The following is a 14890-nucleotide window of genomic DNA, read 5'->3' on the forward strand; positions in this document are numbered from 1 at the left end:
AATGAGCTATGACTCAGGGAACAAAGTGAAATCCAGAAGACAGCAGTGGAACAGAGTGTCCGGGTCAAGTGTTCAGAAAAGGGAAATTAGGGCAGAGCTAGGAAATGTGGTGCCAGTGTGAAAGCAGCCCTTCTGGGGCCATGTTAATGGGAAATTGAACTTAATTCTAAACCTTAATGTATAGAGATTAAGTAGGGAACTTTCTCTTTTGTCAGTACAAGTCTAGGAAAAGGTAGGAATAGCCTACCAAAAGGTAAAAATTGGTCCTAATTTTAGGGAATTTGGAAGCTCAGGGTGAATGAAGACCCTGATTAACAACACTAAAAATTAGAAGTTTTAAAAGTACATTTTTTTCTTTTTTAGAACCATTTGATTGTCCAAGTCATAACTGCCCCTGTTTCAACAAAATGCAGGCAGGTTTCTTTTCTTCACATTTTCAGTTTAGGTTGTTAAATCTCTGTGCAGAATTGAAGTTCAATTTCAGACATTTCCTTTTTATAGATAGCATCAAATTTCTCATTTTGGGCCACTGTGAAGTAATTCTTCCAGTCACCTGCAGTCCCTAAAAATTATAAATATGAAAACACATGAATGAATAAAATATTTCCATTGCAAAGGAAAAACTAAGTTATACAAAAAGAAAAGATGGAAAGAGTTTATAGAAAGACTTTCCTTATATGTGCATACTTTAAAAAGACATTTCTTCTTTATTGGTAATTACTCCCATCTGTAACTAAACAGAGTCCGTCTTTTACAGATACATGCTGAGAAGGGTTAATTTGCTGGCTTAAATTTATGAGCTGCACAAGTTTCCTGAAATAGATTCTTTTAGTGTTTCTAATTGTCCTGGGTCATCGGGTTACCCCTGGTCACTGGATCAGTGGCCAAGGATATTTTTTTTATTTCATGAGTTACTTTTGGAAACTATAAAAAGGACTGGTCATGAACACAATCAAGCCATGAAAAAGAAAGCTGATAAATATTATTTTCCAGAAATAATAAACAAGGATGTTATCATATTTTGAAGATACTTGTGTGCCCTGAATTCACTAAACTTATATCTTATTTTAATTTTGGAGGAAAAGAATAGTAGTACACTTAAATATATAACATCCCTGAATAATTTTTTTTAATGGTCACACCATTAAAAATTTTTGATCAAAAAAAAATAGTAAATGCTCATATATCTTTACAGTAATCCTCCCTCGAAACTTATGACATAGGTGTTGTTACTTTCTCTGCTTTGTCAGTGATGTAACCAAAACACTGGTGGATTTAATAATGAATGTAAAGTCAAGGATTCAGAGAGTGGCACAGCCTGGATAAATCCCAGATTAATCTGACCACAAAGGATACGTTCTTCACCACCCCAGAGGAGATGTAAAGTCTGTCTCTCTTGTGTACTCTTTGCCCTTGACTTTGGAGAAAACATGGACTCCAGATTGAGCTTGTCTCTATACCCTAATGGGATATCATCTGATGGTATCAATTTTCATATAACTGGGGATAAAATTCCCCTGGAATTTATATTCAATGACCTGGCATAATGAGACTTTGCCTCAATGAAAGAGATTTTTTGTCTCTAATTCTTCCACCAGAAAAATGTGTGTGTGTGTGTGTGTGTGTGTGTGCGAGTGCACATGCGTGTGTGAGTCTTCTTTGTTTAAATTTGTAATGTGCCATTTAAAATGAAAATTTTTGGAATTCCCACTGACTCAGAGGGTTAAGAACTTGACATAGTCTCTGTGATGATCCAAGTTCAATCCCTGGCCTCACTCAGTGGGTTAAGGATCTGCCACAAGCTGTGGTATAGGTGATAGATGCAGCTCAGATTCGGTGTTGCTATGGCTATGGTGTAGGCCTGCAGCTCGCATTCAGGCCCTAACCCAGGAATTTACATATGCTGCAGGTAGGTGTGGCTATAAAAAGAAAAAAAATTTTTACATTGAAAAAAAAATGAAAATTTTCCCTTGCCCTCTTCTGTTAGAGATTATTTTTGAAAAGTTAAGGGTAGTGTTTTTGAAAAAAAAAAAAACTGAAAACACTAGGACTATACTAAGGTAATAGAAAAATATGTTAGAAAAATCTGTAATCATATAACTCATTCAAAATTGAGGGTTTTGGTGCACATGTTCCTACGCCAAGTATATTCTTAGGCTTGTGTTCACTTCCCAACTGAAAGTTCATCTCTTTCTCTCCAATTCAATAAAGAATACTGGAAACTGAAGGTGGCATTACTAGGTGGATAATTTCTTAAATTTAAGTTAGTAATTTGCTAAACGTATTATATTTAGCATTAATAACACTTTTGGACAGAAACCACATACAATCAATCACAATGTACAGTATTTGCCTCAACAGAAGTAAAACTGTATTTTGAATGTGAGTGCTATGTTTCTCTGTTGTCCTCTTTCTAAGTTAAATTTAGATTCCATGTTTTTTATAATTCAGACAGTATTTTTAAGCAGCAAAAATTTCCCATAGGATAAAAAAATGTCCTGTCTCTTGGTGAGTCCTTCTTAACACATTATCAATGCTTTCTAAAGCTATGGTGTCTTTAAAGTAGATGGTACTGTATTAAATGACATTTAATTATTACTGGGGAGAAGAAGGAGGCCTATGCCAGTTTAAACAAAGATTTAAGATTCAGGAATAAAAAGTTTAGAATAACTCAGCAGAACTGACAAAATCACTTTTAGAAGAGTAGTAAATAGGAGGAGAAATGTTTCAAGCACCACGGTATTCTGATAACATATTTACATGCATTATTTCCTTTGATAATTTCCAATCTAATTCAGTAACTGTTTTGTGGTAAGTATTTTTAGTGAGCTTATTTTACGGATGAAGAAAGTGATGCTGGAGTTCCTGCTGTGGCTCATTGGAAATGAATCTAACTAGCATCCATGAGGATACAGGTTTGATCCCTGGTCTCGCTCAGTGGGTTAAGGATCTGGCATTGCCGTGAGCTGTGGTGTGGGTTGCAGATGCAGCTTGGATCTGGCATTGCTGTGACTGTGGGCTAGGCCAGTGGCTGCGGCTCTGATTTGACCCCTAGCCTGGGAACCTCCATTTGCTGTAGGTGTGGCCCAAAAAAAAAAAAAAAGAAAAGAAAAAGAAAAGGAAAGGAAATTGATGCCAAAACTGGATAAGTAACTTGATAGAGATTGCAAAGCTAATCCTCATTTCAGAGTAGTTCATAAGAAACCAAAAAGAAAAATTAAACTCAGCAAAATATTCACCTTTGCGCATGAAAGGGGATTTGCTGTGATCCATCACTGTGCTGGGTAGATGTGTATAATTCACCAGAGGGTTGTCCTTCATCATTTCAAATGAAGTATGGTAGATGATCTTATCCAAGATTTCATCATTCAGGTTCTTCTCTAGAAATCTAACCATCTTCTTAATTTCTTGCTTTGGATTCTATCAGTGAGTAGAGACATACCCAAGAAAATAGTAAACAATAAATCATTGACATAAAAAACTAATCATTAAAATGAAAAAATAATTTATGTATAGAAAAAATAGAATGAAAAATTTTAAATCTAAACCTTATATTTTTAGTTTATTTTCAAAGTGCAAAGAATAAACCTTGGGCTAAATAATAATAGCCTTTAGAGAAAAAAATTATAGCAGTTATTTTAAGCTCAATTTGTAATCAGATTTGAACTGTGAAAGGTTTAAGGATCCAGTAGCTTTATTCTTCCTGACTTTATTTTTCTGTTCTTAACCAAAATTGCTTTCTCATTTCTAGTAATAATACTCAAAAACAAAAATAAATTCAAGGACAACTTTAGGTGTGTTTTCCTTAAAGTATAAATACTGATGAAACATTGCTTGACATAATTTATTAAAAATAAACTCCAATGAAGGTGCAGAATATATCAAGACCTAAATTATTCATTAGTCATTGAGGGTAAAAAAATCTGAGACAGAGATCATTTTTTCAGACTCTAAGGATATAATCTTAATATTTATAACTTTTTAGGAATCTAAGCTAAAATCTTCATAGATATGTCTAGAAATATTTTGAAAGGGTAACATCTAAGCTGAGTGTAGAAAAAGTCAGAATTTATCAGGATGCACTGTCTCCAACACTGTTGGAGAGTGAATTTCCAGTAGAGAAAAGAGTTAAAACTTTTGGAGGTTTAGGGTCTCACAGTGTATTCAAGAGAGAAAAAAAGTAAAGTGACTAGAATTAGACTTGAGTTGTTTATAGGAGTAAGATGGGTTATGAATCAGAAAAGATGAATTAGGGTAAACCTGAGAATATCCTCGGATGCCCTGATGAAGGATTTGTACAGTATTTTTTATGCAGTAGGGAAGCAATAGCGTTTAATAATGTTTCTGATTAACTCTGTCTGTGTCTGTGTCTATGACTGGTGGGGGGAGGTGAATATATGTTTATGTCTTGGTAGGGAGTTCCCTGTAACTGTTTCTTGTATTCTGGTGATATTTTATATATTGGACTTCCAGGAGGGGAGACTGAAGTGGCCACTAAAGGAGTGTCAGGCCTGAAAAAGAGTGAAAGGTTGGAAATGATGATGGAGAAAAGCCAAAAAAAAAAAAAAATTAGTAGTGATACTAAAAAGACACACAGATGGCCAGGCAAATAAAAATCAACTTCTGTTCAGTATCTAAAGTTTTTGAAGAATAATCTGGTCACTGCCAAAGTATCAATGATGCTGTTAGTTTTAGGGAACAGTAAAAGTTAAAGCTAAGGGTGCTTTCTCCTATTGAATCTTCCTCTGCTTTCTTTCTCTTTCATCTCATTAACTGGTAATTTGAGAATTTATGCAGATACTTGGTAAACCTGATCTACATTACTGGACTTCTCTCTGAATTTTGTTCTTGATATGTAGTTATAATTTGTTCTATTGTTGTTTTTATATTAAAAAGATTTCCATAACATTGTCTATAAGTGACAATATGATAGAAAAATATTGTCTTTTAAGTTTGATGTATGCAGCAGGCTTGCATGGGATTCAAAAATAGCTGGATATTCTTATAGAGTCGATATTGCCAGACTGTAAATTAATTTGAATGAGTTTATTTGAATGAAGCCTTTTCACTAAATAAAAAGAGAAATGTTCGACACAAGAGAGTGTCATGTGGGGAGCCACATGATGCCTGACTCAGAATTTGAATACCAGCCCATCCTAGGAAATGTATTTTTTCATCCTATGAGAAAAGGACTACATATGGAAACTAAAATTACTCTTTTCATAAAACTATTAAGAGTTACTTAAGTGTCCAGGAAATAAAAATAGATACTTGGTGCAGAATGACAATTTTCTCTCTTAGGAAGAATTTACAACTTGATTCTCATTAATCAAATACTCAAGGGCTATCACCACTTTTTAAAAGTGGTTTCATGAAACCACTTTAATTTTACAACTGTATATTGTATTGCCAACAAAGTGTCATAAAATAACAATGATAATGCTTGGACCACAGATTCTCTCTCTGTGCTGCAAACAAGTGTATGGAGGGAAGGAGCCTGGGCAGAGCAGAAAAATTCAAAGGACACATTGATAAGATAGGAGAAATACCCTGAGAATTTCCCAGAAGTACTTGGAGCTAGGGTGATTTTACATAGATAAGGTTTCTGTTATGCAAAGTAGTATTGCTGTCCTCCTAAAATGTTACTGCTCACTCATTCATTCAAGCAGTCACTTATTCATATAACAAGTGATCATGGGCCCCTGTTTATGTGGAGGGTGCTATATTAGGTACTGAGGGTATAATGACAACAAAGATGGATATTGTGCCTCCCATCAAGAATCTGAAAGTCCACAAAGTATCCTCATTTGCATGGCCAGGCTTTCAAAACTAAATGAGCTTGGTTTCCACTTATTTCCCAGGTGTGTGTGTCTGTGTATGTGTGTGTGTATTTGGCTAATTTAAGTAAAATAGGCTGAGACTTTGTAGTAGTATTTGAACTAATACTAGTTCATACAGGGGACTAGCAGAATGCTTATAAGTCCTTGAACTAAGAATGAGGAAGCAAGAATGTAAAAGAGAGGGACCCATTTGAAAGATATAGTAAGTAGAACAAGTGAACCAACAAACAGGGAGTTCAGGATATAGTGGAACCATGTTCACCACATGAAAGCCAATAAGGACAATTTACTATCAAGCCTTGAACACTGAATGAACAACCAGACATCATTAACTAAAAGAAAGAATAAAGAAAAGGATTACTTGTTAGAGAGAGAGAAGCAAAGTGAGTTTAGTTTTAAACATGTTAAATTTGAGGGTCATTTTAATAAAAGTGTGTGTTTGAGTTCAGGGTGGAAGTTGAAACGATGCTTTTGGTGGATCTTTAGCACATAAATAGCTTTGGCAACAGTGGGCATGGATATGATCACCAAAATATAGCAGAGCTCAAAAGAAAAATGACTAAATGATGGCAATTCACAGGAAAATCATGATAGTGTGGAAAACTCATTAAATATAGGAGAGAAATTAAAAATGAAAAGGTGCTCAGAAGAAACATGATGGTTAAAGAGGATGAGGAATAGAAATGCCATTGATTTCACAATTAAAAATTAAATAATGACCTTAGCAAGATTTGGGTAAATAGGCATGGAAAGCAGGCAAAGAATCATTTTCTTCTCACTCCATAGATTCAGTTGAAAAACTATATTAATCCTTTTACTCCAGGATGTAGTTGAAGAATTATCTAGAAGGCATTTCTACAATTTTACCTTTTTCACATCTTCATAGAGTAAGAAAAGTATTGGGTGTTCTTCCTTTTTCTTCCACCAGCTTTTAACATGATTAAACCAGGAACCATAAGCCACTAAAACCAGAGAAACCATAAACATTCATTAAATTAAAGATTTGTCTGTAAACAATAAGTCAAATTGTGCATTTTGTGGAATTTAGTAATCAAGGGAACTGAGACTATGAAACCAATTTAAACAATTACATATAATCAGCCATTTACCATCAGGTTTTTAAAAATATTAAGTACAAAAGAAGCATTTCAAATGAAAATACACCGACCTCCAATAGGTTACCCTTAGACTCACAGAGAAGAAAACTTCTTTTTTATGAAGTACTTGTACCAACAATTTATTTAAGTACTACAAATATATGTATAACTGATCTAACTAATGATCTGGACAAGTTAAACAGTTTCTATTGTGAATAAGAACAGAGAACGGATTTTTGGCAACTGAAAAGAGATTCGAGAATATTTTCTTTAAGCCAGTGTTTAAAATCAGGTTTATAAATTGAATGTCATAGTAAAATATTAGATGAATTTGATTTCATTTTAAATGGTATTTAATGTACTTGTTACTGATTTGGAAAAGTAACTATTTTGAAATGAAAATTTGTAATGGTTAATAGTATAATGAAAAATAATTACATACTAATTATTAATTTTAAGACAAGGCCATCCTACCATTTCCAGCCAAGAATTTCTCTAGATATTCTTCCCAGGTTCCTGGAAGAGGTTGCAAATTATTCATTAAGTCAAAATGGTAAAAAGAGACAGCAACATCTTTGGCATTTCGAGCCAAGTAAATGATCTGCAGGGGGAGGATGAAGAAAATCAAATGCATGATATTTTATTTAAGAAAAAAAGTAACATATAGGCATGTAAAACAACAGATTTTAAATCCATGAAATTAAAAACAGGAAAATATTAAGAAAATTAATGAATCAAAAAGCTATCTTTTAACAAATCAACAACATGGATAAACATCTAGCATGAGGGACAAAATAAATAGAGAAGACACAAATTACTAATATCAAGGAAAAAAAGTGATATAACAAAAAATGTTGCAGTTATTTAAATAATAATGAGTATGCAAAGCATTGTATGTCATTAAGGGAAATGCAAATTAAAATGACAATGAAACACCACTCCACACTTTTTAGAATGGCCACAATCCAGAATACTGACAGCACTAAGTCCTGGTGAGGGTGTGGACCAGTAGGAACACTTATTCATTGCTAATGGGAATGCAAAGTTGTATAGCCACTTTGTAAGACAATTTAGTAGTTTCTTACAAAACTAAACATACTCTTACCCTATGATCCAGAAATCGCACTACTTAGTACTTACCCAAAGGAACAGAAAAATAAAGTTCACACAAAACATGCAAATGAATCTTTACAGCAGTTCTATTCATAACTGCCAAACTTAGGAGCAACCAAAATGTCCTTCAGTGGGTAAACTGCGGTAGCTCCAGAGAATGGAATATTATTCATCACTAAAAAGAAATGAGCCATGAAAAGACATGGAAGAATATTAAATTCATATTACTAAGTGAAAGAATACAATCTGAAAAAACTACATACTATAGGAATCTATATGACATTCTGCAAAAGGCAAAACTACGGAGGCAATAAAGAGATCAGTGGTTGCCAGAGTTGTTGGGATGAGAAAAGGATGAATAGGAGGGCACAGAGGATTTGTAGGGCAGTGAAACTGCACTGTATGATACCATAAAGGTAATACCTGTCATCATACATTTGTCCAAATCCATGGAACGTACAAAACCAACCGTGAATCCTGATGTAAATTTGGGATTTTGGAATATAATGATGTGTCTATGTAGGTTCATCACTTGCAACAATTGTATCACTTTGGTGAGAAGTGAAAGATACTGATGAAGAGGCGTCTATGGATTTGCGGGGGGGGGGGGGCAAAGGATAGAAGGGAAATCTCTTTCTTAGGTAGCTTTAAAAATTAATAAACTTTCTGTAAAAAGTAAATGTTACTTTTTCAAAAATGATATTTGAAATGAAAAAATGTACAAGAATCAGACAAGAATCAGAAGGAAAAAGAAGGAAAGAATAAAAAGGAAATATTAACAACTTTTCCTTACAAAACTCCAACAACTTAGCATTCCTCATTCATCTATGACGAACTAGCAAAAGTCAAATTGTCTGAATGGTTTCACAATTATTGAAAAAAATGAAAATCAAATTTAAAAGTTTTCCCCAAAGCAAATCTCCAAGATCAAATGTCTCACTGGAGAATTTTACCAAGCAATTAAACAGGAACTGACATCCTTATATTGAGTTTTCAGAGAAGGTTAGACTATCTAGGGACAGCTGGGGAATTACCTCAGCAATATTGTGCTAAGAATCATGTTGCCACAAAGCTTTGGAAAACTTAAGTATGTAGGTTTAGGCTAAAAGATATATATTTTTAATTGAAATGCTTCCTTATATGGCTCATTCTCCTGGTAATCAATAAACAAAACAGTTGAGCAATTAACTTTACTTACTATGTGATTGAGAAAGGGATAAGGGTCACATTAAAAAGCTGACTTACAGAGTTTCCGTCATGGCTCAGCTGTAACGAACCTGACTCACATGCATGAGGATGAGTGTTTGATCAATGGCCTTGCTCAGTGGGTTAGGAATCCAGGGTGAATTAAACTTGGTGTAGGATCCCATGTTGCTGTGGCTGTGGTGTAGGCCAGCAGCTGCAGCTCTGATTTGATCCCTACCCTGGGAACTTCCATGTGCTGTGGGTGTGGCTCTAAAAAAAGGAAAAAACAAAAACAAGCGACTTGCAGTTTAGAGTGTACCTTGCAGTTGTTTTCCAAGAAAGACTTCGGAAGGAGATCAACTGGTAGATGTGTCTTCACAAGCCGGGGTGATGGATTCTTCTCTAATTGTTCTATACCTGGGGAAATTTAGTTTGGTTATAGAGATACTAAATCTCCAAGGAGACTGTATGTCTTAATTTTTTTCAAGATATTTTTGAGCAGTATATAATTACCTATGCAATATTATAAATATTTTTCTGTATGTCAAAGAGATATTGGCAACTAGTAATTCTTACACTATTTTCTTGCATCAGTTATTGTAGTAGACATGATTTCTTTGTAGAGCATCAGATGTTGTATCTACATTTTCATTATTTCCTTTTCAGTTTACATATATTCTATTTATGCAAACTATATTCTAATTAAATGAAAATATACAATTTTAATTTTTTAATTTTTTAATTTTTATTTTTTATTTTTTGCTTTTTAGGGCCACACCCATGGCATATGGAGGTTCCCATGCTAGGGGCAGAATCAGAGCTATAGCTGCCAGCCTACACCACAGCCACGGCAACGTGGGATCTGAGCCGCATCTGCGACCTACACCACAACTAGGACAATGCTGGATCCTTAACCCACTGAGCGAGGCCAGGTATCGAACCTGCAATCTCATGGTTCCTAGTCGGATTCATTTCTGCTGCACCACAAAGGGAACTCTGAAAATGTGCGATTTTTAGATATTAGCTGAAGTCTCCAAAGTCAAACTAATACATGGTAGAACTTGGTTTCAAACTAAGTCTTTGGACAAGGATATATTGAACTTTCCTGAGACATAAAGTATCCATTTATTTTCTACATTCAGGGTGAGGAGGATGCTAGGGGCCTGGAGTTCATTGTCAGATGAATTAGTCCGAAGGCACTTTTACGGTAAAGGTACACACAGGGAATTTCTAACATAGACTAGGAAGAGCTGCGTTAACCCTTTTAATTGGTAATTCTTTTAATAGATTTAGTAGCATTTATAATATCCCAGATATATCTGTTAATGATGCCATCTCTTATAGAGTTGTCAATCCCTAAAATCTCAATTGTTGTCTTCTCCTGCGGGTTTCACATCTAATAAATCTTAAAGTCCTAGGCTTTTTTTTTTCCACAATATTACTTATGTTCAGTCTAATCTCTAGATTATCTTTTTTTTTTCTTTTTTTTGTCTTTTTGTCCTTTTAGGGCCATACCTGCAGCATATGAAGGTTCCCAGGCTGGGGGGAGCTTTAGCTGCCGGCCTATGCCAGAGCCACAGCAACATGGGATCCAAGCCGCATCTGCGACCTACACCACAGCTCATGGCAATGCTGGATCTTCAACCCACTGAGCGAGGCCAGGGATCAAACCCGTGTCCTCATGGATGCTAGTCAGGTTCCTTATCACTGAGCCATGACAGGAACTCCTTAGATTATCTATTAATCTTAAATTACCTTCCCATCTTTTGCATCCCAAGATGCACCTGCCCCAAATGGTATCTAACTCACTCATTCAAAGCAATACCATGCTTCAACTGCTTATAAAAAATTAATTACATGTGCTAAAAAGCCATTCAATTTCTAATAAAATGTCCATTAAAAATGTTCTATATAGCATTTATTTTTGTCTCATAGTTTATTTATTTGTTTACTGTTAGTTTCTATGCCTCTTCCCCATCCTCATTCCCACACAAACACTGGAATGGAGATTCCATATGAGTTGGCACATAACCTGTCTTGTTCACCAATGAATTCTCTGTAGAGAACAGTACATAGCACATGATTGTATCAAAACAACCCTTTGGAATTCCTGCTGAGGCACAGTGGGTTAAGAATCTGACTGCAGTGGCTTGGGTTGATCCCTGTTCCAGCACAGTGGGTTAAAAGAACTGGGGTTGCTGCAGCTCTGGCGTAAGTCACAGCTGCAGCTTGGATTCAATACCTGGCCATATGCTGTAGTTGCAGCAATTTAAAAGAGGAAAGAGAAGGAGCAGAAGAAGCCCTTAATATCAATGCAGAAGGATTAGAAGACTTAATAAATAGTCATGCAAGAATCCCAGATAAATTTGAACTTCCGATAAATAACAGATACCTAATATTAAAAGTATCTCCCCTGAAATATTTGAGATATACTAAATAAAAGAGGTATTTATCTGATTTTCAAATTTAATTGGGTATCCAAGATTTTATCTAGAGCCATTAAGGATGCACCTGTAAAATTCTGCCAGGTATTTCCTTATGTTTCTACTGACATAGTAGCTTGCAGCCACTTTACCCAGACTATAGAAATGAAAGATCATAATCTTCCACAACTCACTCTTTCCCAATACCCATATCATGAAATTTCACGTCTGTTTCTTTTATAAAATTTTCACTGTCTCTTCTTATTCTTCCCTCTCTTGAATTCACTGAAAGATTTCTCAGCCTTTTCTGTCTTGTGATTGCTTTGCAATGAACCATTTACGTGCACAAATGTGGCTGCTGGGAACACGTAATGTCATCATGAGTATTCACATTCAGGCTCCAGAGTAAACCTGAGAGCTGGTTTACTTTCCTTTACCTTATGAACCTCACCTACTTACTCCCTGGTGATGCTACCTAACCTCACTCCCCACCCCCAAAATCCATCTCTCATTGGTAACCTCTGATTCCCTTGTCTCTGCAAACTTTGACTTTATCATTCTTTCATTTCATGCTTTTCTATGGTTCTGGAGTCTTAACTCGCCCTTGCACTCATTTTGGTTGCTTGTCCCAGAATAAATGTTTAGTTACAAGCTTTAGCATTTGCTCTCTGACTGCAGGCAACTACGCAGAAGAAATGGTACCCCTGCAGTTGGTGCTTTTCTGCCTGTGGTTGTAACTGCTCCAGTGGAGCAGAGAATATGGAGGGTGCTCTTTAAATTGATAGACACATTCCCCACCATACTACCATCTTCTTATCCCAGGTTTCTTTCAACATTGGAGAGCCAGGCCTCATTTTTGAACCCTTCCCACTTGATTACAGAACACCAGACTCCACTGATTCTCTCTTAGCTCACTGAGCATTTCTTCAGAATTGCAAGCCCTGCATGATCCGTTCCTGTGGGGTCTCCAATTGTTTTGCATTTCACTTTTCCCTTCTTTAATTGCTGTTGTTATGAGTGGTGGCAGTTGTTTCTTTAGTCCCTGGACTACACGTTGTCTTGGTCTTTTCTTCTGGATCCTCCCACCTACAACTTCACCTTCCTGAAATATGCTTTCTCTAACTCTGTGCAAAGTTTCAGGTCTCCATTCAGCACTGATATCACTAAATATTCCATCCACTGTAACTCTCCTGTTGTTCTCTTTCATAGAGTCCTGTTCTTGGATATGTTAGAGTAGTAAAGGTCATATACTATTAGTTTATTTACTTATTTAATGTCACAATGTTATTCTAAGTTCCTTGGGACCAGAGCATCTAATTTACCAATCATTTTATATCAAGCCCATAGCACAGTACCTAATTCTTTAGAAGCATTCAATAAACATCTATGGAATGAAAAAATGAATTGTATCAATAATAAATTTTGTTTTTTAAGATGCATTGGGATCTCTTTACTTATTTATTTAATTACAGCAATGTTTTAAGAAATTATTGCTCTAACCTACCAATTCTACACAACAAAATTCAGTAAAAGACAAGAAATATTTTTTGTTATCAGTGAAAATTTTGGTTGTGTTCTACAACAAAATTCTTTTTATTTTTGGTTATCTTACCTAGATACGCATGCTGTGGACTAAACTAGTTTCTCTGTATGATTTTATTGTTCTGGTGGCAAATTTCCATTTTCTGTTATCAAATCTACTCTGTTTTCTTTGAATAAAAATCTCAATACAATAAGCTCTGTAAATAATATTACAATATTATAATTCCTAGGTGATTTTAAATTACCTGAAATTCTTAGTCCAGGCACAGCCATTTCCAACATCGGAACTTTAACAGTTATAAAATCTCGCTTACACTTTTCAATATCTCCATCGTTTAGAATCATGTCCAAAATTTCACTTATCCAAGTGGTACCTGTGGCAAAAACCAATGTTTTTTAAAAATACATTTCATCTGAAACTGAAGGAAAAACCCGTTGAAGACTGCCATCTTAATACATTCTCTTAAGAACTTAATTCTGCAGTTTCCCTTTCTATGCCCCAAATGCCCATTTTAATATACTCAAAGTAAAGGACTAGACTGACTATTAGGAATAGTAGTTTTATTTAGAATATTAATGATTTTGTAGAGAAGGTGTTTTCAGGAAACAAAAGCTGAAATCAGATCCATATTTATCATGCCACAAAACTCACCTGATTTGGGGTAGGTGGCTATCACGATGTCATCTGGCCTGCTTTGGAAATGTTCAACCTTTTCCCAGTTGTCTGCAAAAGCATAGGTGATGAGACAGCCACTGACTGTCCTCAGATCTTTTCTCAGGACGTCTTTTGGGGAAATCATTTTTGTTCCAGATTATACAAATACTTCATAGAATATTCATAAATCAAATCACGGAGGAGAAAAAGAGGACAAAAACCAGAAACTGAGTAACTAATGCTATTAAGACCGTGCAGATTGACACAGAGGAAACCTGGCCTTTAACACACTGAGCACAAATACAAAGGGCATTTTTATGGGTGTTTAGCTGGAGATTGCAGGAGCAGCAGGTTGGCTCAGTGACAAGCAGAACAAAGGTCTTTAGCAAAAGCTTGAGAAGGAAATGCAACAGTGCATCTTACTCTGAATTTAAAAAAATCACATTTCACAGAAAAATGCTAAAAAATATCTGAATCTAAAGCAAAATAAATCTATCACTTATCCATACACTTCAGTTGTACCTCAATTTTTTTTTCATATAGAAGCCTATTGTCTTTCTCCTTGGTTCTTCGGTTTATAAGTGCATTTGTTTTCTCTGTCTGCTTCTAAGATATTCTTCTTTATCACCAGTTTCAAGCAATTAAATTATAAAGTTTCTTGGTGTGTTTACAGTCATGGGTTTGTGTGTGTGCTGTGCTTCAAGTTTATTCTGAGAATTATGGCTTTACAGTCCTTATTTCTTCAAATACTTTTTTTCCTGTCTCTCTCTTTCTTAAGAGACTTTGGGCCACATAAAGTTGTACACAGCTCACATGTTCTATTCATTTTTTTTAAATCACTTTTTCTCTCTTTGATTTTCATTTTTGGATAATATCTGTGATATTCCTTTGTGTTCACTAACTTTTTCTTTTGCAATGTGTAATCTAATGTTAATCCCATCCAATGCATTTTTTTCTCAGACATTAAAATTTTCAACCGTAGAAGATTATTTTGGGGGTGATTATAATATTAACGTACACAACCAGATGAATAAA

The 14890-nt window shown here is 35.1% G+C and overlaps 1 protein-coding gene across 1 annotated transcript; it reads right to left on the reverse strand.

Moving 5' to 3' along the window:
* Positions 1–363: 363 nt before the first annotated feature.
* SULT1B1 (sulfotransferase family 1B member 1) lies at positions 364–14123 on the reverse strand. The gene is made up of 7 exons (XM_047798955.1): positions 13853–14123; positions 13446–13574; positions 9555–9652; positions 7412–7538; positions 6708–6802; positions 3240–3420; positions 364–562 (listed from the first exon to the last, which is right to left on the reverse strand). The coding sequence occupies exons 1-7, from the start codon at positions 13998–14000 to the stop codon at positions 450–452; spliced, it is 891 nt and encodes a 296-aa protein (XP_047654911.1). The 5' UTR covers positions 14001–14123; the 3' UTR covers positions 364–449.
* Positions 14124–14890: the final 767 nt, after the last annotated feature.

The sequence above is a fragment of the Phacochoerus africanus genome, chromosome 10, assembly GCF_016906955.1.
Source record: "Phacochoerus africanus isolate WHEZ1 chromosome 10, ROS_Pafr_v1, whole genome shotgun sequence".
In the NCBI taxonomy this organism is placed as follows: Eukaryota; Metazoa; Chordata; class Mammalia; order Artiodactyla; family Suidae; genus Phacochoerus; species Phacochoerus africanus.